Genomic DNA, 22405 nt, shown 5'->3' with positions numbered 1-22405 from the left:
ATATCGGTTTCTTAATATTAAAGAAAAGAAAGATACATGGATGTTATTAAATTTTAAAATGATGTTGCACAATAAATGTGGCATTGTCGTTAAGCTAAATTACAAAGTTATATTTAAAAAGGAACAAAATCCATTTGTTTAAGTAATATTTAATTTACATAAGAACTTTAACAAATTTATTATTTATAAAAGATGATTAAGCAAGAAGCTTGAATTTAGAAGAGAAGGCGGAATATGACACTACGGCAGCTAAAAGGACAGCAAGGAGTTCCGAGTTAACCCAAGGGCCGCGATATATGCCTGGATTACTAAGCACTACAACAACTAAAGGTTTCACACTATTTGGATCTTCTCCATTTCTTAATGCTTTACGTATAGCTGCATATCTTTCATCGTCATATAATTTTATATTGTATTCTCCAGAACGTGCTTTTTTCACATCTTCTGTCCAAGAAACCTATAAAATTGAAATTTATTTCAATTGCAATTAAGTTTTTATAATTTACACATGATTCTGATTTGATATAAATTCAACTTCATTATAAATTTAATAAGATTTATTTCAAGCATATAGATTTTAATTTCAATACCTGATATTTGTTATCAGAACTTAATCGGGCAGCTGGTAATGATTTACCATCAACCTCTGCGTATAAGGTAATACCTTTCACACCATTACTACACTTAAGCACAAATTGTGTTGTGAATGCAACATTTGTCAGAATTGTTGCATCTTCTGTGACATATGCAGAGGCAACGACTTCAGGCTTCTGGCACGTTTCGGCAAAAGTATCGAAAATTCCACAAATTATAAGTATAGAAAAAACAATGAATCGTTTCATTGTACTGTTTTACGTTTACTTTAACTGATGATTTCTCTTAAATGTTGTTTACAAATAAATTATATCAATAAAATTAACTTCACTACTGTCAGTTTAAATCATGTTAGGTTAAACATTAATTACGTATACCTATAGTGTGTTTACAAGGACTAAACTATGTACTTTGATGACGTGTGAACGTGTGGATATGTGAACTGACACGTAGTGAATAGTTGGAAACAGTGGTACCAACATATTTTTGAAATATTAAGAAACATTAAAATGTAACTTGTTTATGAGCAATATTTTACTTATAAATTTCACATACCACAATTAGAAATGTATGATATATACGTTTACATTATATACATATGTTATACAATAATTAATATTTTGCTGTTTATTACGAAAGCATAATTAATTAAATACAAATTTAAAACTCAGCTCTTTATTTAATTTTTTTAGGACACAATGTCAAAAAGGATGTCACAGAATGTTAATATAAAATAATATATATATATATATATATATATTGTATATACATGGAATTAAAATATATAGATTATTTTTATCCAGATTAAATTCATTTTAAATCATGCATACATAATATAAGAATATATTATGCACTTTGTACTAAAATAAAATTAATATAAGTTTGTATTTTGTAAATGTAAATTAAAATATAGAATTAAAGAATTAAATAAAGATACTTTGAAGATTGTTTATATACAATGCTTGAAAAAATATGTGTATTCTAATATTATAAATATATATTAATAGTTATCAAAAGTTTATAATATAGGCACACATTATAAGAGTATTTGGTTTATAAATACTTGAAAAATCTATACACGAGATACAGAGTTTGAGCAATAATAAAATAATTGCTCATCACTCATTTATAATACAAATTCTTTAAAAGTTATATTCTCGTGAAACTTTTGTATATTATAATAGTCAAATTATTTTGGTACTTAAAATACTATGAAAGTTATTTTACATAAGCATGTATAAGATGTATTTTTACTAATAAATAATGAAGATTATATATGTGCACTAAATATATAATTTTGTTGATATTAATGAAAATATGTGGTAATAAAGAATTACTATTCACTTGCGCTAGTGACTTTTTGCTCTTTAGTCATGAATTTAATTGCACTACTGAACTTTTATATATTTAAACAATCCTAAGATTTCAGAGAATAATGTAAAACAACTGTAATTGAATTAACTAATTTAAAATTCAATCAAATTCATTTCCTTTGTTACTGTATTTATCGCAGTTGATGTTACAACTGACGTAGTAAAAGAGCGTACATGAGATCGGAAAGTTGATGCAGGTTCCCATGCTTCATCCCTGATAATTCCTTGATTTCGTGGATACATAAGCAATGGATCTTTTCCTGTTTTTCTACATAGCTCTTCTTGAAGCACTATTAAACGAAATCTCCAATATTCGTAACTTGCTTGTTTAAGTGCGTTGACCCATTGTTCTACTTGCGATTCTGAACGACCACTTAGGACATGTCTCTTTTCATATTCGTCTCTAAATGCTATGCTAAATGCGAATACACCTTCCGATGCAGCATCAAGGTTAATACTATAATTTTCCAAAATAATTACACCTGCTGGTTGCCTAGTGTCAATCTGTCCTAATTCGTTGATGTTAAAATAAAACAATAAATTGCATCTTAATTTAAACCACTTTTCTTTGAATCCTAAAATCCAAAGGATATGAATATCAGAAAATAGGTATGAAAAAAATAAATATTTGTAAGGGAATTTATAGGTTATAGGTAATTGAAGCTAGTAAGTTGATGAGTATGATATTCTCTCAAATAAATGTAAACAACTCTTAACTAAAGACTAACCTGATTTATGTGCTCGTTTATGATTTAAACGGCCTTCAATATCAGCGGGGCCATTACTTGCCTCGGCAAGTTCCTTTTCGTTGAATTTCATGATGGTAAAAAGTTATTTACACTTTATACATTCGTGTATTACATAAATACTATCGCATAGTTATAATACGTATATAATTCATATTTCTTTGTTTTGCTATTGTTCTAACTTCTTGCATTCATTAAAAAATTTGGCTATGTTTCTCAAAATTTAATGCCAAACTACCAATATTGCACAAAACCGTGGTATTATATTCCATTATTCGTTTATCCTTTGCTGATTCTAATATGTTTTCTTGATTTCAATTACATAAATTGTATCAAACGTTTATTACAAATATTAAAGGGCTATTAGAATCCATGTTGTATACCGACGTAACATGAATGCTTATTCGTTATTAAACGTCAACTATAAAGTTTGCAGATTACACTACATATATATCACAAGTTTGAAATAGCGCGTTGATCTTAACAGTCTGAGAAACATACACATAGATCTGTCGTGTTTCTTTTTCTTTTTTCTTTTTTCTCAAATTGTTTTAGCTTGGTTTTCATTCGTAAATAAAAAATATAAATTTTTTCGCACAAATGTGTATTAACACTTCCTCTAATAAATGTACTACCTAAAACATAAAATTCAGATAAATAAGTAAACTGACAAATTTGGCAAACCTGAAAGATATATATAATACATTTCATACCTTTTACATACACATCTATGTATAAAGGAGTGTGTTAACGGCACACATCATTTGTCAAATTTATAATCGTTTTTAGAAACTTATTTACATTCTTACAGATGTGACTTATCTTAATTACCTGTAATACGTATTTATTTCTAAAACATCATATGCTTAATTCTATCGAGATAAAGTTTGCCTTATAGCACAACAGTTTATAATTATTTTTAATATAATTAAGCAATGGGTTCGTTAACAAGTCGACAAAACGCTGGTGTAGAAGAAGTTGATATTGTTTCAAATCATGCATACAAATATCCTCCTCGTTCGGGTTTGTTTATGTTATTTTGAGAATATTTTTATATTATCATCATCATATAGCCATAAGCAAGATATTAAAATATATGAATTAAATTATTCTTATTTTAATAAATTACATATTAAAATACATATCATGTATTAGAAAATGTTTTGTATTTTATTTAATAAATTTTATTCATTAGGAAGTTATTTTGGTAGTCATTTCATAATGGGTGGTGAACGGTTTGATACACCTCAACCAGAAGCCTACCTTTTTGGAGAAAATGCTGATTTGAATTTTTTAGGAAGTCGCCCAACACCTGTAAGATATGATATTATTACAGTATTATACAATGTATACATACAGTTCTCAAAAAATTATTTTTAACACTTCACTTAATTTTACCTTAGTTTCCATATCCTCCACCACAAGCTAATGATCCTACTAAAACGTTGAAAAGCTTAGTAAATATAAGAAGAGAATCATTAAGATTGGTTCGTAATGTTGATCAAACTTCCACTTCACCTCAGTGTCATAGTGTTAAACATTATGGAGATGGTGATATAGACAAGAAATCAAATCGCTATAATATTGAATTTACATTTGATTGCGATGTAAGATGTGCAATCACAATATATTATTTTTGCACCGAAGAAATAACAACAAAAGGAGCCACGTATGTAATAAAGATGTCGTACAAATTTTACATATTATGCGCAGTGTTATATATAATGAAAAGTATTATTTGTAGATACATACCAAGGGATCCATCTATGAATTCTGAGACATATTATTATAAGAAAGGTGCCAATCAGTTATTCTCTCAAACGTCACATATGTTTGATCCAACTGCCTACAGCAAAGAAGATTTATTGTACAATGCTGACAGGGAAGTATGTACGTTTGAAGTATCTATATATTATATTTATAAAACTTTGAAATTATTTTTTGTTCATCATTATAATTACTTATAGATAATTCCAATAGCAATCCATTGTGTAGCAGAAGAAGGCTCAGACGAACCAAAACAATCTCATACAACTATAGCAGTTGTTGAAAAACATTCGGATGGAACATACGTATTAAAAGCTCTTAAACAAAAGCTTTATGTTGATGGCCTTTGTTACTTGCTTCAAGAAATATATGGAATTGAAAATAAAAACGCCGAAAATGCAAAGGTATAAAATAATAATATATACCCAGAATTTCTTATTTTATATTCGTTTCACGTCAATTTATTTTTCAGCAACAAGGTAGTGATGAAGATACAGATGATAATGGATCAGAATGTGTTATTTGTATGTGTGACGTGCGAGATACTTTAATATTACCGTGTAGGCATCTATGCCTATGCAATAGCTGTGCAGATTCTCTTCGATATCAAGCGAACAATTGTCCAATATGTCGGGCCCCTTTCAGAGCTCTCCTTCAAATTAAAGCTCTACAGAAAGCAACTGGAGCAATTATATCAAATCCACCATTACCAGAGGTCAATATTTATTTATTCATACAAGTAATTATTAAAATACGCGTCAGTGTTATGTGCACATATGTTTAGATATATGTTTATCATCTTTATATCTTACTCTATTTCGGTACAGTTTGTTGTAAAATTTAATTGAAAACAATAAACTGCCTTTTTATCTGATAAAAGAAATGTTATATCCTTTTTCAGGGAAGTTGTGAAAATATACCAGCTGGATACGAAGCTGTATCGTTAATAGAAGCTTTGAATGGTCCATATATTCCAAGAACTGCTGTTCTTGCGCCAGAATCTCCAGATACTCCTGATACAGATACAGCCAGTGCGATTCAAGCAGCTGAAGCATTAAATAGGTAAAATATTATATTACTTGAATTTTTAAATTTACGTTTAGTTTATGTTAGTATAATCGATTTAAATTGTAATTCACATGCTATTTAAAAGATCTATAGAACGTACACCTGTATCGAAACATGTATCTTCAAAAGATGGAGATGTATCTGCAAGAACAAGTGGTACTACATGCCCTACCCCGGAATTTCGAATGTCTGTCTTGTTAGCCAGAGATGAACATTCAGGATCACAGAAAGATTTACATAGCCGATCTCCAGCAATGAGGATGAAAAACTCCGGGCATTTACGGGAAAAGGCAGTATTACGATCACGAGATACCCTTAGACTTGTTAATGAAAAACAACCAGTTTCTCTTTACGAGGTAATCTCCTGATGTCCAATTTCCAATATTTTTTCGTTACTTAGCACTTTTAACAAAATATTGAAAATATGCAGATTTTTACTACGTCGTCCAAATAAATTAGTATTTACAGGGGCAAGGACAAGATGAAGACAGCGAGGCAGAGAAATTATCTCCATTATTAGATGCAGCAACTAGTACAGAGGCACTTGATACTCATAGTCGCGGAATATGTGATATAGATATTGATGACGAGATTCAAAACACGGAAAATGAAAATGACGCGGATATTACATGTCATTCACATTGAAATTAATATCATCAGATGATATCTAATTATGTCTTCTAAAGAGAAAAAAATAAAATGTATTTAATTAAGTTTTACAATGTAAGAATGCACATATTTCCTTAAAATTCTGATTGTAAATTGTAAATATGACATTATAAATTATAAATTAAAATTGTTTACGTTTGTAATTATTGGTTAGAAATCTAGCATGAAAACTTATTATTTAAAAGTTGCACGTAACCATATCATTTCTTGACAAAAGTTTGGTTAAACTTCGTTTCTGGACATCATTCCTTCTTTCTAACATTTTTCGCATCGTCTGATACTCGATGAATAAAGACGAAATATGATAGCTTTTAGCCTAGCAGCCCATTGGTTCAAAAGTTATTTTGAATTAATAATTAATAAAGCTAATATTTGAAATAGCTATATTTAAATAAATGAAATACTAAATAGACGTATAAAATTTAACTTTAAGAAGCTAATAAATAAATAACAATCAGAGTTAATAATGTAATATGAATATGTAGCGGCACACGAGTTAGAGGACAATTCAAATCATGTTGTTTTGCCTCGGAGTATCAATATCGTTATCAAACACGTAATGTAATAATAAATAAACTCCCGGCAAAACAATGTCGCCGCTACGTGCATCCGTCGAACAAAGGCGAATTTTTAACTTTTCGACCCTCCCCCGACCAGTACAAATAAACGGACGCGATCGCAAGCGAGTTAGTCATATCGAGCAGTATCTACGAGTATAGCCAGTTCTCTTTATTGTAACTATCAATCCTCTACAAATACCATAATTATATTACAAAAATTACGAGATTAATAACACATGTACTTGTTTTCAATCCGTTTAATGAAATCAAAATTTCAAAAAATTGTTTCGGTTAAGCAGCAGCAAGAACTTTTCTAAATTTTTTCCATTCTTCAAGAGGCCCATGTTCTGGCAAATATTTCACATTGCATCCATCTGGAGCTAATCGGCCGGCTGCTTTCAGTTCTTCATATTCAGCGCGGTCATATTTCGTAAAGCCCCATTTCTTTGAAACATAAATTTTTTGTCGACCCGGGAATTTGAATTTGGCACGTCGCAATGCCTCAACTACAGCAGCCTTATGACGATCAGATGAACGTACACTCATAATTGGCTGTCCAATGTGTACCCTGGCTACAGTACCTTGTGGTTTACCAAAGGCACCTCGCATTCCTGTTTGGAGCCTTGAAAAGTATAAAACAGAATATTTATTCAAACATACTATATTATTAATATAATATACTAACGAACAATATATAGAAAATTTAAGTTATAACTTGCTAAGCATAAATCTAAATTATAATATTAGTTGTTTAATAAAATACAACGGATTGCTTATATACCTATCAGCTCCAGCACATGATAACATTTTATTAATCCGGATAACATGGAATGGGTGGAGTCTCATACGGATATGAAACTGGTCTTTTCCAGCGTTTTTCACCATGTACTTATTTGCACAAATACGTCCAGCTTCAAGGGCCTCGGAACTAAGCTGTTCATATTCATCTGATACCAAGTGCACACATAACGGAAAATCTTCCACAGAGGCTTTCTTTTTTCCAAGATCAAAGATACGAATCTTTGGATCAGGCACACCTCTACAGAACCTTGATTTGGGATATGGTTTGTTTTTGCAATATCGGTAACTACAAAGAAAAATATAGGTATAATTCGTATAAAAAGTGTTTACAAGCATTAACATTATAAATATAACGTAGAATTTACCAATAGAAATGCAAGAACACACATAACCTCCTTCTACACCATCACAAGAGGTTATTATAAGCTTCATAACTTACAACTTTATACAATATATATAAGTATAAGAGGCGATAATATTTGCATATTTAACTTAAGCATTAATAAAGGAAATAAATACATATAATACGTACCATCTGGCTGGTCGGCGTCCCATACTGGCTATCAATAATAAACAAAAATATTTGTTAAATACAAAAATAATACTTGTATAAGCTTGTTTAATAATTTTAAATGATACAAAACGAGAGAATGAAGGATATACGTTTGGATACTTCAAGATTAAGATAGATTAGTATCAAATATATATTACCTTGCGGGCCTTGTAGATGCTGAACGAGAAAGAAGTGAACAGGAAGAACTAAACTGAACTTGGTTCCAAGTGAACCTCGTGAAATTTGGTTACAACTTAAAAGTTACTATTTAAGGCCGACACCCACTTAACGATAGGGTTTTTGCAAAAGATTGTGATCGAAGCCATATGAACGCGGCTGTGTTGTCATAGAATGTACACAAAATGTTATAATTATAATGCATTACTTATGCTTGATCAAAATGTTATAATGGAATCGGAATTATCGGAGGAAGGTGCTTTACGCTCACAATTTACAGTGGATGATTTGGATATTGAAATATTGCCACTTATATATGAAATAATTCGGAGGTTCGTTTATTTTAATAACTTCATAGTTAAGATAATGATACTCATCAATTGACTTTCCTTCAAACTAAAAATTTTAACCTTTATCGTTTTATTTACTCAATGTTATTCTTTTTTCTTTTTAGATACACTGTATACATTTTAAATCCTGAGATTATCTTTTGAGACAATACTTTGTTTATATTTATAAATAATATAAAAATTATACATGTACAAAAATATTTTTTAATCTGTTATGGTGTGAATGATAACAATAAAATAGAGAGGTCATTTCATCAGTATATTAAAACATTGATGTACTACCAAGTTTATGTGTTGTAGTTATATAGAAATTATATACAATACGTATATGTATTAAAATCCTTTTAAAATAAACATATTTCAAATAAAATCTGTTAACATAGATATAGAGTATAAAAATTTTATTTCACAATGTTTATGTTACGTGTATATTTAATTTATTTTTAGCGTTGAGAAAGATCCACATGACACTACACAGAAAGCTAAAGAGTCACAAGATACAAGTCATAAAATATTAGAGCTTCAGAAGAAATTAGATTCTGCAAGGGCACAGGTAAAATACTATGAAAATTTCTTTTACTTTCAGGGTAAAAATAATTTTTTTTTATATAAATACTTAGACCGTATGCTGTATTTACAATGCATAGTTTTCATATTTTATAGATCAGAAGATTGCCAGGAATAGAATACAGTAAAGAAGAACAGCTGCAAAAACTTGAAACTCTACGTAAACAACTTAGGCTTAAAAGAGAGCTTTTATTGAAATATCGTAACATGTGTACATTTGAAGTTCCAAAAGTATAAATAATTTTGTTTATTTAAGTAAAAGCAATTTATATCAGCATGGGTTTCTTGCGCATGTTATTTACATATTTGATGCGTAATGAAAAATTAATCGAGAAATTAGCAAATACAAAACCAATTAGGGAGTCTGCACGATTTGTAGCGTATTTAATACTTCGGAGTAGAACACATGATAATCATTTACCTTTTGATCGTGAAAAATTTGCCAAGCAATTAAAACTGTTTACAAATACGTTTAGACAAAAGTTGCAAGGAGGTAAAGATGAAATGAAGAAAAATCCACCAAAGTAGTCCTTGTATATATTTAAGGTATAGTGACAACAAAAATCAGAAGACAAAGAAAGTTTTATTAGACTTTGTAAAAATGATATAGCTATAGTTTATTATTCTAGACTTGATTTAGTTAGAAAAAATTACACTTGTAACAATGGCCGTATAAAAAGGTAATAAAAAATATGAACATTTAATTTTTTACATTTATTATTCCATTTAGTATAAAAACAAATTCGAATCTTACTTCTATATTTCTGTTATTTTTTTTCATAGTACAATGAATGAAAATGGAAATAGTATGTACATATATCATGTTTCATGAGAATTTTTACTAGTACATCTACAATATGATTTGTATTAGTTAATAATAACTAATTAATAATTTAGTAAATTATACATCTTATATTTTTCCTCTGTTTCCTTTCTATCCATTTTGTTATTATTAAATGTGATATTGTTAATATTTCTTTTATCATCTTAAACTCCCTTTCATATTACTAATTCATATATTCTCCATATATTCTCATTCAATATTTTTATTTTTTAACCAACACTTGTTCTGTCATTAGCTTACATTTTCTTTCTGTTGAAAAGATCTTTCTTGGATGTGCTACAGTGTATTTAATATAAAAATTTTATACAATATAATTTCATATGCTGCATAACTAATGTTATTTTATACTTTTTCTGTAAGAATCTTCTTCTTTTCACACGCATAAAAATGAATTTTATATTACAACTACAGCAAATATATTACAATAGATAAATATTTCTAATACATCATTTATAAGAGTACGATGCTATATTCGAAAAATTAATAATTTTTTCGAAATTTTATCATAATAAGCACAAATATTATCATATCACGAGGAAAGAACATCTGAATATACTTTTGATAAAATTTCAAAAAGGCATTAACAGTTACGATATAGGTGCTCGATAGTAGTAAAAGAAACATATATATATAGATTATATTTACTTAATACTATTTTAAGATACACTTGTGTTTATAAAAATAAAACACTTTATGAATAACAACGTATATTTTGTCATTTTATCGTTCTAAAAACGACATTTCTATATTTTTGATAATTTAATCAAAATGTGAAAGACGATTTGTACTCTAATAGGGTTGAGAGCACGATGTGCGTTATATGAAACAGTTCAGGGGTTACTTTTATACTTTAAGGTCAAAAATCACGATCCTTAAGGATACAAGTAACCCCAGACTACATAAAATTGTCATTATTATACGTTATAATTTTATATATGTTTTAATATAAATAACTACTAAAATAATATATGTTTATATATAAAATAATATGTTTTATATATAAACAGTATACTCTCTTTACAGTTCTCGAAAATTAACTAAAAAATATCTGTAAATTTCGTTTGAATTTACATTATTAAAAAAACAACGATCTCTTATGAATAAAAAGATGTTTGTTATTAATTTTCGAAAGTTGCAAAATAAGCTCTATATATAGGATGTGTATGTACATGTACACACACACACACACACACACACACACACACACACACACACACACACACACACACACACACACACACACACACACACACACACACACACACACACACACACACACACACACACACACACACACACACACACGTTTAAGTGCTTTGTACATGACACAGTTCACAGTTTTGTAGGAGGATTTTGTTCTGACAGTGGTTGAATAATACTATTTACAGTATTATGAGATCGTCCTCCTTTTCGTCCTCTACCTTTTTTATTTTGTCGTTTATTAGATTTTTGAAGCAAATTTTCTTGCTTTGATGTCTGTCCTTCTAATGAAGAATTTGTTTCGGTTGCATCTAATGGCTAATGGACAAATAATAATTTAACATTACCCAAAATTCTGATATTTCCGCACGAGAAAAATATCTTTATTACATACTTGTATCGTAGATGATGAGCTCTGTCGATTTTGAGATGTTTTATTTGGTTTATTGGCTCTACATGTTTGTATGACTGTGGTACTAGAATATGGAATAAGTTTCACTACATTGCCCACTGCTTTAGTACGCCCTTCTCTAAATACTATTCTTTGTCCTGGTTTGATATATTCGGGATGCTTTATAAATCTAAAACGTACTAAAGCTTTGTCTCCTGTTCTTAAACAATCTTGCGACATAGAAATTATGGACGCTGTCTGCCTTATGCTTCCACAATGTACTGAAAATGATTTTAAATAATTTTAAGCATAAAAACACAATGAATTTGAATAATTAAAAGGTTCAGATAGAAAAAGAGAATTACCCATTGCTTGGTAACAAGAACTTATTGTTGTAGGATGATGTAGTACAAGAATTTCCCCCTCAAATTCCCAAGAAGCCTGAGGATTTAATGCTTGTGCAACCATTACCATACCTTTTCTAATTTGTGATCTTTTAATTTTTTTCAATGCAAAACTAGCAGTTTGACCACCTCTCACTTCACGAACAGGCATTCTCTTCCTGTGTATACTTTTTACTGCGATTGGAATAAAACGACCTAAAGGATCAGGTCCTAATAATAGAGTGTCGTTTAGCTTAATGACACCTTTCAATGTTGTGCCAGAAACTACGGTACCAACTCCCTGGAAGGGTACAGGAGTATAAAATGAAGAAAATTTTTCGTTCTACAGCTAAGACTTCTAATATATGTTATAAAATACTAACTGGCACTGAGTATGTATCATCTATTTGGAATTCCGCTGGTTCATCTTCATGACTAATCATTCTTGCAGTTAATAAATTTAGAAACATCTTGAGAAGATTCAAATTTTCTCCTGTTACGTTCGATACTTGAAAAATAGGACATAATCTGTATAAATATATTAATAAATGAAATATTTGTATATTCATAGAAGGATAATATAATATTGTACAAAAATAAAAGCTGACCGTTCTGATACAAAATTAGTAGCGCTAACGACAACATCATCAGGCGTTTTTACCGTAACGGGTACTTTCCTACAACCCGGGGACTTTAAGATCCTTATTAACAGCCTTAAATTTTCTTGTAATATATTTGGTGGACACATGTCAATTTTCGTAACTACAACAAATACTGGAACCGATAGAGCTAAAGCTAAACCTAGATGTTCCTTTGTCATTCCAACAATACCAGCATTTGCTCCAACCATTAACATACCTAAATATTAAACGTTTATGCATTAAGATACATGTACATAGATATTTTTTAAATAACATTATCAAAAGGTTTTACCAAAGTCAGGGGCATGTCCTGTCATTCCAAAAACAGTTGTTTTTAAATATCTTTCATGTCCAGCAAGATCAATGAATGTAATAACTTTAGACGACTTCTCGCATATTTTAACCCAATCCAGGGATCCATGCTCTGGTTTATTTACTACATTACCTAGATGCAAGATATGTGTTTATCATACATACATATATTACAATATACATAATATAAAGATATAACATTTAACACTTGGCACATCAATCTTCTTTCATACCAACGCTATCAAATCCGAGAATGTCGTTTCCAACGGAACTAGTACGTCCTGTTTCGGCTTCGTGTTTATGTCGAAATAATTTTTGACGCGCTAAGCCTCGACCATTATCGAGCTCTCCGTGTGTCAATACACCCAAAAGTGTTGATTTTCCAGCATCAACATTGCCAACAACAGCCACTCTTTAATTAAAATCTGTTAAACTAAGTTTCTCTAACAGCATTACATTTATTTTATCCTTATGTACATTATTTAAAATATAAACCTGATTTCTAGGAAATCCTGCCTATCTAACCGTCTCCGCACCAGATATTGACCTATAAGACCTTGATCTACTTTACTTTGACGCAGAAGTACACAGTCTGCTTCTAATGTTGCAGCAAGAGACTGTAACGTAGCAACGGATGCTTCGTATTCATCTTCTTTTAAACCATCTTCCGAACCATCTAGGATAAGATAGATTATAAATATTTTTATAAATATAAACGTTCAAGAGTTATAAATATAAACTTCGAAAAAGTTATTATACAAACCTTCGCCGATACCAATATCAAAAATTGTTTCACTGCCACCATCTTGAACTCTCTCTCTTAAGCGTCTAAGTAACAATTCGTATTGATCCTCCGATGGACTAACTAAAACATTCTGAAATCAATTGTAATTCATTATTATCATAAAATTATATGTTATTGAAATAAAGTATCATGGAACCTACCTTTCCTCTAATGCTAGAGTAATCTACATTTGTAGTAGATACATGATCATTCTCATGTAATTGTTTTATGTTTGGTATTATGATAGACCCATTCCCTGCCATGTTATGCTTTTATATCGTATATTTTTATAGCGTGATAAATTATGTTGATTTATATATAATCATTCAGATAGAAATTTAAATTGTCTACTGACACGTTGCTATAATAAACATCTTCCAATATTTAAATCCAAATCTTATTCTATAGATTCTTGGTATTAGTGCATACATACTAACTAATTGTCTGTTTGTCTCTGGGATTTTAATATTGATTTAACATTAATATTAATTAAATAACTAGGTATGCAAGGTTTGTATAAATATCTTATACATATCATTTGTTCCTCAGCTGTAATATAAAGAACAAGATATTCTCATATTAAACTTTAAATATAAAATTCGATAAAATATATACATGTATATATTTTTAATTCAGGCATATAAACAGAACTACATATATTAAACGCATTAAGATTAATTTATATTTTTGACAATTAGTACGCATAGGTATATACGTACAGTGTGTATCCATAACAATAAGCTGAATATATACATTGAGTGGTGAGATTTAAATAATACTAAAAAATAAGATCTTGATCATTTCTGTTACAGGAATCTATATTTCAATTTATTACAGACGAATATCTTGATCGACTTTTTATATGAATAAGGATTTGTTTATCTTCGAAGAAATTTACTCCTAACATACTGCTAAGTTACCGTACGTGCAATTCGAATGTGAAACAATATAAAAGCTACCAGTCAGTTTACATAAGAGTAATCATATCTTTTTACCTGTTACAATATGTTCATATTATGTATTATTTCTTCGCGTAATCACAAACCAAACGTTAACATGACTTAAAACATCGATGTGCTTACGAAAAAGTTGTCAACGATTGCGCGATCCGATCATTCCATCCAAGATGATCTAAAATCTAAAGCAATTATTGCGTATGCTGTGTGCTAGGTAGATTGTGAAACATCGACAATACTTATCGATGGTTAAGGTGATACGATACTCTCGATGCTCCTATCGTGATCGATTCTGTTACTTGTGCGATTTCTAATTCGTAATATTCCAATTTTCAAATCGAAACATGTATAAACAATCTAGAACATGTATGTCATAAAATATGATAAATAGAATACAGAGTTTTGTACATTTTTATGTTTTCACGAACATAACTAAAAAGATAGAACCTACAAATAGAAATTTATTTCATCTATTAATATATATATATATATATATGTATTTCTTAAGTAAATGCTTTACTTTAGATGTTTTATATATGTTTACATGTTGTATGCATTTTTGCACCTTTAAATTTCCCATAGATGCATAAAAATTCACAGTCTAATGATGAAAATCTTTATTGTTAACCATGCGCATTTAAGTTAACAATAAATACGATGTTACACAAGATTTATGAAATATTTTTTATTTTAAGATATGAAAATGTATACGCATGATTCAAGGAAATATGGCTATATATCTATATCCATAAGAAACTATAACATTCCTACAAAACTTTTGAATTATGTTCGACATATTAATTCCTTCATATGATTGTAATATGTAGATACACATATAAGAATCAATATATGAAGAATTAAGATTTTTATATACATAAAATAACTATCAGTTGATTAATTAAGGGTTGTTAAGTTCACACGCTCGGTAAATTAAGCTTTTCATCCAGCAAATATAAATGATATGATTATTATATAATAAAATAAATTTTATTAAACTAGAAGCAAATTTGTTCGGACATACTACTTGGAAGCGGAAAACAGGATATGCTATATAATTCAATAGCCTTAAGTATATAATTGTTATATTATCTGTTTCTTATATTTCCTGGAATAATCAAACATTCTTGCGCTTTTAGAAGTTTGTTCGAACATCTACCATTTATAGGATTGAATGTGCAAAAAATTATAGATAGAATTTCCGCCTATAAACACTTCCGTCTAATATTATGATATGTATGTCTCATCTCCATATTTTTACCCTTCACGGGTAAATCTTCACAGAACAGCTGTTCATTGAAGATGTTTACTATTACTTTGGGATATGTTGAAAGTTTGGCTTCTGTCAACTTCTAATTGTAAGCCAATAAACGATAGTAACTTAACGCCCAAAATGATTGTAATCGTATAATTCTACATATTAGTAGAACGTAACCTTGATTATCTGTAGATTTTCTAGCAAGTATCATGGCTCAATGTAAGTTAACCCCTCGTGAGTTTATAAGCAATGCCTTTTCACCACAAATCGCTGCGATATGTTCAACCGCAGCTGATGCTGTATGTCAAAAAAACAATTTATCATTCGTTGAACTTCTACAACCGTTTTGTAAGCTAAATACCGAAGGTAAGAAGTTGGTAATTGTTCTCATTCATTACTACACTAGGCACTGTCGCATTAATTACTCATTAATTACATCATTAAAATTACTCATTAGAATAAGTAAATGCTATAACTAGATGTAACAAAGGCGAAATTTTATATAATGATAAATAAAAAGTGTTTTATTTTGTTATACTGTATTACTATTGTTTTATTAAATACAAGCTTTTGTTACATACTTTTAATATTTAAACAATTATGACGAATAGTTCATAAAATGTTAAAAAAGAAAAAAAAAATACAGCAAACAACAGTGTTTCATAACAAAACAATAAGTAAATTATGAAATAATCATAATTGCGCATAAATAAATTTGAATTTTCAATTATCTTTAGATTTATTTCACAAATTACATATTATATTATGTGTATTATTGTGAAATATCAATAGGTTTATTTTTTATTCTTATAGGTCATTTTAAAGACCCGCAAGGAAATACTATTAGCGTTAGAAATCTTCGTCTTTTTATACAAGATGTTAATGCGCAACCACCAGAACCAAGTATTGCCAGAAAAATGTTAAATGAAGCAGTTAGTTCAGCCATGTGTGAACATACAACTACTATTCAAATTGGAACAACAGAGCTTGATATACCAGTATCGGTTCCTTGGTTTGAAGCATGGAGAGAAATGTTTTTAAGTGTTCAATTTCCATCGGATCATGAATTCACAAAACATTTTCTTGCTTGTATGATAATAGTTTCCACAGTGGAGGACAATCCTTTAGAGAAGATACAAAATATGGGTGCCCAATTACATCAAAATATACCTGGAAAATTGCCAAAATGGTTTAGTAACAATACGCTAAGATATTATATCTTAGTACATGATACTTTACAAGATGACAGGAACAAGTATTTATTTTTTATTTCATGGCTTCTTTATGTAGAAAATACCAACTATTATTAAAATTAATTATTTGTAATCTTTACAGGGCTGAAAAAGTTTTTACGGATATGAAGAACATTTATGGTGCTAATAATTGTTTTTTATTACAAATGAATTCAAGACCACCAGGTCAAGTTGATGATAATATTCATTTACCAGATCCTTGGAGTCAATTTTTAGTAAAACATTCAGAAGTATTAGGAGGTAGTGAACAGAATAGTTCTCCTCGTACACCTGTAGATACTAGTGGTGTTTCTTCTATGCCAAATGAAGTTACAACAGATACTGAAAAGTATGCTTCTACTATATTTCTCAAAAGTTTATGAAATAATTGTGAATGTGTATTTCATATTTTAGAACAAGCCAGGCTGGAACACCAATAGCTCCACAGAATTCTGTATTGGTTTCTCCAGATTTAAATGACGCTATTAGTTTCTCTTCTGAAATATCCGAATCAACAAGTACACATTTAGAAGTTGGTCAGGAAGCTGTTTCCGTTACAATTCATCCTTTAAGTCCAACAGCTGACAGGTCAAGAAGTTCTGTGTTGCACGGAAAGGGACAAATAATCACTGATACACCAATAAATATAAATGTTTGGGCAGATTCTCCTAGTCACGTAGCAACACAACATGGTGCTAGATTATCTACGCAAGATCTTGAAAGAGTACGAGCATTAATAACAGAATTTTGTTTAAAATGTTTGTTACCATATGTAGAGAAACAAATTGGTTTGCTAAATGATGTAATTTCAAATAAAAAGGGAGTCAGTAGATCACTTTTTAGTGCTACAAGACGATGGTTTGGAACGAATAAACCTGGAATACCGGGACCTACTCCGTCAAATGCTGTAATGTATGTTTATTATATATCATCTTGTTAAATAATAGCAAATTACAAGTATTAGATATAACAAAAGTAATATGTAGCATATATAAATATGCATATATAAATATATAAAGTTCCAGTTTGTTTGGATTTCAGTTATACAACAGAATCACCAGAATTGCAATTGCGTCGCTTAGGTGACTTATGTTTTATGTTTGGTCACTATTCACTTGCTTACCAAACATATCATAGCGCAAAGAGAGATTTTGCAGCAGATCAAGCTTGGCTCTATTATGCAGGTGCTCTTGAAATGGCTGCTTTAAGTGCATTTATGCAAGGTGAAACTAATAGGAAGACTATCGAATATATGGATGATGCAATATTGACCTATTCGACTAGTTGTAAAATGCCCCAATTTGCAACAAGAGCAACATTGCTCAGTGCAGAATGTTTGAAAGGTAAAAGCTTATATGGAGAGGCTGCTAAACAATTGATTCGCATGACCAGTGAAGATTCGGATTTACGTTCTGCACTCTTGTTGGAACAAGCTGCTTATTGTTTTATTGGGCCAAAGATGATGCGCAAGTACGCATTTCATGCTGTTCTTGCTGGTCATCGTTTTTCAAAAGCAGGTCAACGAAAACATTCATTGCGATGTTATCAACAAGCTTACCAGGTATTCTTTAATTAACTCTTATATATATATATATATTAAATCTTTATATTAAATTATCATATTCTTAGGTATATAGTGGAAGAGGTTGGTCATTGGCAGAAGATCACATACATTTTACAATTGGTAGACAAGCAGCATCATTAAAACAAGTTAGTGAAGCAGTTAAAGCATTTGAGAAATTACTAAATGTTTCCAGTAAACAACCAGCTTCACAACAAGCTGCATTTTTACGTGAATTTTTACATATCCACAATGTATGTATAAGTATAGTTATGAAATATAATCCATAATGTGTGTATATATATATATATATATATATATATATATATATATATATATATATATATATATATATATATATACATATCTATATATATATATATATATATAGATGGATGGATAAATAGATAGATTGATAGATAGATAGTTAGATAGATATATATGTTGACTATCGCATTAATTATATATTATAGTTATTGTTACAGGAAGGTTTATCGAATTCTCAAGAGCTTCCTATCTTGCCTTTACCATTAATAGATAGTAATGACATTAAAGTATTTTATGGTCCCATAGCTAAATCACATGAAAATAATATTCCTGCGAGTCATGTTTCATTTGATACTGAAGAATGTGATGATGTAAGATGGGCAAGAATGGAAGAAATGTTAATTACAGAGGCTCAGGGATCTCCTCCTATGATATTCAGACCTACAGTTGCGCTATATTCTAAGACAAGTAATAACAGTGTAAAACCAAATGCTGTTTTGAACGAGCCAGTACATTTTTTCATTGAATTATATAATCCATTACACATACCGCTGCCATTGTCTAATGTGACTTTATTATGGTCATTTACTTCGGCCAATGGACAAGTTACAAATGAAACGAGATCACCAGAGAATTTAACGCTAGTGGATGCACAAGTGATCGAAAAAATTATTTTACAACCAACATCTAAACAAAATGTTACACTGTGTCTTATACCAAAAGAAGTAGGAGAATTAAAAACATTAGGTTTGAGTTATGATTTATCCAATCCGACTCATGTAGTAGATCCACCGGTTGTTAATCCGACAATAGCTATTACTGGGAAAAGATTGTTTGAAATTAGGGGACCCAGATTAAAAAATATTAAAGAGAAACCTGGTACAAATATATATGGTGTAGATTATAGATTAGAAATGAATATTGTTGAAAAAGCTCCATTTATGCAGGTATTTAATATTACGATGCAGTTATATGTTAAGTATTCAATATCGTACAATATCTGTACAATATGGTTAATAAATATTTATTTTTAGATCTTCTTTAGCAAACTCTCTGCAGAAATGCTATGTGGTGAAATTCATAAAATAGATATAACATTGAAAAATGTGGGCAATTCGCCTTTGTCAAACATTTACTTGGCATCTACGGACGCAAAACTTCTCTCCTTAGGAGATGAATACGTAGACACGCAAGAAAGTAAATAAAACTTCCGTACTGATTTCATTCAATGATTGAAATTGATTGAGTTGAAAGTAATATTATACTAGTATTTTATTTGTGATTTCAGAACATATGACAAAGAGAAACAATAGGCTCATATTAAAGATTCCATTACCTTCCACTAACGATATATTGAATGTTGGAGAAACGCATATAATACCATTTTGGATTCGAGCGCCACATGAAAAAGGGATTCATTGTTTAGATTTACTTTTTTATTACGAAAATACTGATTTAAGAAGCGCGATAAAACACCGACTTTGTAGACACACGTGGCATTTTACAGTTTTAGATTCCATACAAATTAGCGCGATTGCTTCGAGAAGTGTATTATTTAAGGATGTTTCACCTACATTAAACTTAATAATTTGCATTAAAAATGCAAATCAAATTCATGACTTAATCACAAGTGAAATTTTGTTGTCCAAAGTATTGTTCGAAAGTGATACATGGTCTATATTTAGTTCATCGGTTTTGTCGACAAATGTTAAGATACAGTTTCAAGAAATGTTTCATTTAATGTTAAAGCTAAGAAAAAAGGGCAAAAATGAGTCGAAGTTTTCTGATGTATCTTTAACTCAAGAAAACGAATGTATTGATTCAGATGCAAATTATCCGTACATCAATTTCATACAAAGAAAGGATATTCCATCGTTAGACATCAATGAAAACATAGCTGAAGTACAGCAATCTCAACGATTACCACAAAGTGATGAACAGAGGTCCTTATCTACTACTATGGCACTAAATTCTACTTTAATTCTCAAATGGCGGGCGAGAATAATTGAAAATGGAATTATTACGAGGCAAGCAATCGGTCAACATCATCTCGATATACAATATTTGAGTAAAACGTATAAACACCCCAAAGAAGTTCACGTTGAATCAAACGAATATGCTGGACGTTTGAAGATCTTTGGTCCAGATAGAAACGTACTTGATTCTTTGGCTGTGACTAATAAGGAACAAGCGTCGGAAACAGAATTTTTGAAAAATATGATTTCATTTTCTTTGAGTCATGATAGAGAGATCACACATAATTTTAATGAAAATCGATTGTGTTTCATTCCAGTAATAATGTATATACAAAATCATTTAGAATCACAGATTGATATTAAAATCAATACAATAGGTACTAGCAGGTAAATACTACTAAAAGTAATTTTAAAAAGTAATTTTTATGGGTCGTATTATAATTTACCCTATATGTTTTTAGCGAAAGTCATTTGCCAAATATAAAGTCACAGTTGTATTCTCCGCAAGCTTCTGCGTACTACAGATATGCTTGTCATTCAGCAATTTGTTCTCACGTAGAGCCATTGACCAGCAGTACCGTAAACTTACAGGCTGTACTTCCAGCACCTGGAACGTATGATCTAGCAGCGCGTGTAGAAGTTTCTGCAAGGGTTGTAAATACTAGAGAATTCATCTTGCAGAAGTGGAAAATGGAAAGCATATGTATTATTAACGGTGATAGTAAATAATTTAAACATATAGAAATATTATTATTAATACAATTAATACTACTATTACTGTTATTAAATTCAGTGTAATAAATTTCGTTTATCTAATTTAAAATCCGTACTATGTAAATATATAGTAAACATTTAATTGTCGTTGTGACATTTTTTGTGAAGCTGAGACATGTATTATTTTAAATGTATCCCATTGTTTAAGGTGTAGAACTATAAATCTTGTTAAGTATACAAATTGCTTATTACAGAATACATAATAATCGCTGAATCCTGATGAAATAATAATCTGTGAAAAGAATTTTGTAAATTACATTCTCATAAATTAATACACTGAACACATTAAATATAAAAATACGCTCAGTTGTAATTCCCCGCGTAAATGTTGAAACTGTAACAGGAATATTGTAACATATTTTTTGCACCAGCATTTCATATTTTTTAAATCAAAGTAAAGAGAAAACTGTATAGACTTGTAGCCGCGGAATCCTGTAACAGATAAATGATTATATTATAAATAAACGATACCTTTCTTACAATAAAACTTAAATCGTCCTTGTACGAGAACATATAACAACATGTTTTAACAAGTCTATGAAATAATACTGTAATTAAACCACTGAAATAAATGTTTAAACAATAATCATATTACATGGCTTAT

The 22405-nt window shown here is 29.8% G+C and overlaps 7 protein-coding genes across 12 annotated transcripts; 3 read left to right on the top strand and 4 right to left on the bottom strand.

Moving 5' to 3' along the window:
* Positions 1-89: 89 nt before the first annotated feature.
* LOC126871613 (translocon-associated protein subunit delta) lies at positions 90-1011 on the bottom strand. Its single transcript, XM_050630603.1, has 2 exons — positions 591-1011; positions 90-457 (listed from the first exon to the last, which is right to left on the bottom strand). The coding sequence occupies exons 1-2, from the start codon at positions 840-842 to the stop codon at positions 197-199; spliced, it is 513 nt and encodes a 170-aa protein (XP_050486560.1). The 5' UTR covers positions 843-1011; the 3' UTR covers positions 90-196.
* A 1016-nt stretch (positions 1012-2027) lies between these two features.
* On the bottom strand, positions 2028-3288 carry LOC126871611 (pleckstrin homology domain-containing family J member 1-like). 2 transcript variants are annotated; one of them, XM_050630599.1, is made up of 2 exons: positions 2696-3288; positions 2028-2542 (listed from the first exon to the last, which is right to left on the bottom strand). In XM_050630599.1, exons 1-2 carry the CDS (start codon positions 2784-2786, stop codon positions 2061-2063), a joined length of 573 nt encoding a protein of 190 aa, XP_050486556.1. In that variant the 5' UTR covers positions 2787-3288; the 3' UTR covers positions 2028-2060. The 2 variants fall into 2 exon arrangements, with proteins under 2 accessions (XP_050486556.1, XP_050486558.1); XM_050630601.1 differs by having other exon boundaries at positions 2028-2476.
* Positions 3289-3451: 163 nt separating this feature from the next.
* Positions 3452-6360, top strand: LOC126871596 (probable E3 ubiquitin-protein ligase MGRN1). 2 transcript variants are annotated; one of them, XM_050630569.1, is made up of 9 exons: positions 3452-3736; positions 3909-4027; positions 4117-4382; positions 4458-4599; positions 4681-4884; positions 4953-5195; positions 5382-5542; positions 5634-5904; positions 6017-6360. In XM_050630569.1, exons 1-9 carry the CDS (start codon positions 3649-3651, stop codon positions 6191-6193), a joined length of 1671 nt encoding a protein of 556 aa, XP_050486526.1. In that variant the 5' UTR covers positions 3452-3648; the 3' UTR covers positions 6194-6360. The 2 variants fall into 2 exon arrangements, with proteins under 2 accessions (XP_050486526.1, XP_050486525.1); XM_050630568.1 differs by having other exon boundaries at positions 6008-6360.
* Positions 6361-6925: 565 nt separating this feature from the next.
* On the bottom strand, positions 6926-8421 carry LOC126871610 (60S ribosomal protein L10). Of its 2 annotated transcripts, none has more exons than XM_050630597.1 (4): positions 8290-8421; positions 8111-8138; positions 7559-7864; positions 6926-7399 (listed from the first exon to the last, which is right to left on the bottom strand). In XM_050630597.1, exons 2-4 carry the CDS (start codon positions 8131-8133, stop codon positions 7069-7071), a joined length of 660 nt encoding a protein of 219 aa, XP_050486554.1. In that variant the 5' UTR covers positions 8134-8138; positions 8290-8421; the 3' UTR covers positions 6926-7068. The 2 variants fall into 2 exon arrangements, with proteins under 2 accessions (XP_050486554.1, XP_050486555.1); XM_050630598.1 differs by having other exon boundaries at positions 8111-8134; positions 8290-8346.
* Positions 8422-8467: 46 nt separating this feature from the next.
* On the top strand, positions 8468-9639 carry LOC126871614 (mediator of RNA polymerase II transcription subunit 9). Its single transcript, XM_050630604.1, has 3 exons — positions 8468-8640; positions 9106-9211; positions 9322-9639. The coding sequence occupies exons 1-3, from the start codon at positions 8483-8485 to the stop codon at positions 9460-9462; spliced, it is 405 nt and encodes a 134-aa protein (XP_050486561.1). The 5' UTR covers positions 8468-8482; the 3' UTR covers positions 9463-9639.
* A 150-nt stretch (positions 9640-9789) lies between these two features.
* LOC126871594 (GTP-binding protein 1) lies at positions 9790-15025 on the bottom strand. Of its 2 annotated transcripts, none has more exons than XM_050630565.1 (11): positions 14776-15025; positions 13942-14329; positions 13760-13871; positions 13492-13672; positions 13230-13408; positions 12977-13129; positions 12652-12901; positions 12427-12571; positions 12026-12344; positions 11664-11941; positions 9790-11587 (listed from the first exon to the last, which is right to left on the bottom strand). In XM_050630565.1, exons 2-11 carry the CDS (start codon positions 14041-14043, stop codon positions 11402-11404), a joined length of 1905 nt encoding a protein of 634 aa, XP_050486522.1. In that variant the 5' UTR covers positions 14044-14329; positions 14776-15025; the 3' UTR covers positions 9790-11401. The 2 variants fall into 2 exon arrangements, with proteins under 2 accessions (XP_050486522.1, XP_050486523.1); XM_050630566.1 differs by having other exon boundaries at positions 14863-15025.
* Positions 15026-15825: 800 nt separating this feature from the next.
* LOC126871592 (trafficking protein particle complex subunit 8) lies at positions 15826-22392 on the top strand. Of its 2 annotated transcripts, none has more exons than XM_050630556.1 (11): positions 15826-16091; positions 16184-16357; positions 16805-17246; positions 17327-17572; positions 17638-18135; positions 18265-18784; positions 18853-19038; positions 19270-19998; positions 20086-20248; positions 20340-21414; positions 21489-22392. In XM_050630556.1, the coding sequence occupies exons 1-11, from the start codon at positions 16058-16060 to the stop codon at positions 21754-21756; spliced, it is 4335 nt and encodes a 1444-aa protein (XP_050486513.1). In that variant the 5' UTR covers positions 15826-16057; the 3' UTR covers positions 21757-22392. The 2 variants fall into 2 exon arrangements, with proteins under 2 accessions (XP_050486513.1, XP_050486512.1); XM_050630555.1 differs by having other exon boundaries at positions 15828-16091; positions 19258-19998.
* The last annotated feature ends 13 nt before the right edge of the window (positions 22393-22405 follow it).

Source organism: Bombus huntii, chromosome 12 (genome assembly GCF_024542735.1).
Source record: "Bombus huntii isolate Logan2020A chromosome 12, iyBomHunt1.1, whole genome shotgun sequence".
Classification (NCBI taxonomy): Eukaryota; Metazoa; Arthropoda; class Insecta; order Hymenoptera; family Apidae; genus Bombus; species Bombus huntii.
This window is presented reverse-complemented; position numbering and strand designations above follow the sequence as displayed.

Excerpts from the sequence above, each read along its gene's own strand:
- LOC126871613 (XM_050630603.1), bottom strand. The coding sequence starts at position 842 with ATGAAACGATTCATTGTTTTTTCTATACTTATAATTTGTGGAATTTTC. Across the intron at positions 458-590 it reads GTTCTGATAACAAATATCAG|GTTTCTTGGACAGAAGATGT; the intron begins GTATTGAAATTA and ends TCAATTTTATAG.
- LOC126871611 (XM_050630599.1), bottom strand. The coding sequence starts at position 2,786 with ATGAAATTCAACGAAAAGGAACTTGCCGAGGCAAGTAATGGCCCCGCT. Across the intron at positions 2,543-2,695 it reads TAAACGAGCACATAAATCAG|GATTCAAAGAAAAGTGGTTT; the intron begins GTTAGTCTTTAG and ends TTTGGATTTTAG.
- LOC126871596 (XM_050630568.1), top strand. The coding sequence starts at position 3,649 with ATGGGTTCGTTAACAAGTCGACAAAACGCTGGTGTAGAAGAAGTTGAT. Across the intron at positions 3,737-3,908 it reads CAAATATCCTCCTCGTTCGG|GAAGTTATTTTGGTAGTCAT; the intron begins GTTTGTTTATGT and ends TTTATTCATTAG. Across the intron at positions 5,543-5,633 it reads GCAGCTGAAGCATTAAATAG|ATCTATAGAACGTACACCTG; the intron begins GTAAAATATTAT and ends GCTATTTAAAAG.
- LOC126871610 (XM_050630597.1), bottom strand. The coding sequence starts at position 8,133 with ATGGGACGCCGACCAGCCAGATG. Across the intron at positions 7,865-8,110 it reads GGACGCCGACCAGCCAGATG|TTACCGATATTGCAAAAACA; the intron begins GTACGTATTATA and ends TTTTCTTTGTAG. Across the intron at positions 7,400-7,558 it reads TCATGTGCTGGAGCTGATAG|GCTCCAAACAGGAATGCGAG; the intron begins GTATATAAGCAA and ends ATACTTTTCAAG.
- LOC126871614 (XM_050630604.1), top strand. The coding sequence starts at position 8,483 with ATGTACACAAAATGTTATAATTATAATGCATTACTTATGCTTGATCAA. Across the intron at positions 8,641-9,105 it reads ATATATGAAATAATTCGGAG|CGTTGAGAAAGATCCACATG; the intron begins GTTCGTTTATTT and ends ATTTATTTTTAG. Across the intron at positions 9,212-9,321 it reads TAGATTCTGCAAGGGCACAG|ATCAGAAGATTGCCAGGAAT; the intron begins GTAAAATACTAT and ends CATATTTTATAG.
- LOC126871594 (XM_050630565.1), bottom strand. The coding sequence starts at position 14,043 with ATGGCAGGGAATGGGTCTATCATAATACCAAACATAAAACAATTACAT. Across the intron at positions 13,872-13,941 it reads ACTCTAGCATTAGAGGAAAG|AATGTTTTAGTTAGTCCATC; the intron begins GTAGGTTCCATG and ends AATTGATTTCAG. Across the intron at positions 11,942-12,025 it reads TTCTTGTTACCAAGCAATGG|TACATTGTGGAAGCATAAGG; the intron begins GTAATTCTCTTT and ends AATCATTTTCAG.
- LOC126871592 (XM_050630555.1), top strand. The coding sequence starts at position 16,058 with ATGTTGAAAGTTTGGCTTCTGTCAACTTCTAATT. Across the intron at positions 17,247-17,326 it reads TTACAAGATGACAGGAACAA|GGCTGAAAAAGTTTTTACGG; the intron begins GTATTTATTTTT and ends TAATCTTTACAG. Across the intron at positions 20,249-20,339 it reads ATACGTAGACACGCAAGAAA|AACATATGACAAAGAGAAAC; the intron begins GTAAATAAAACT and ends TTGTGATTTCAG.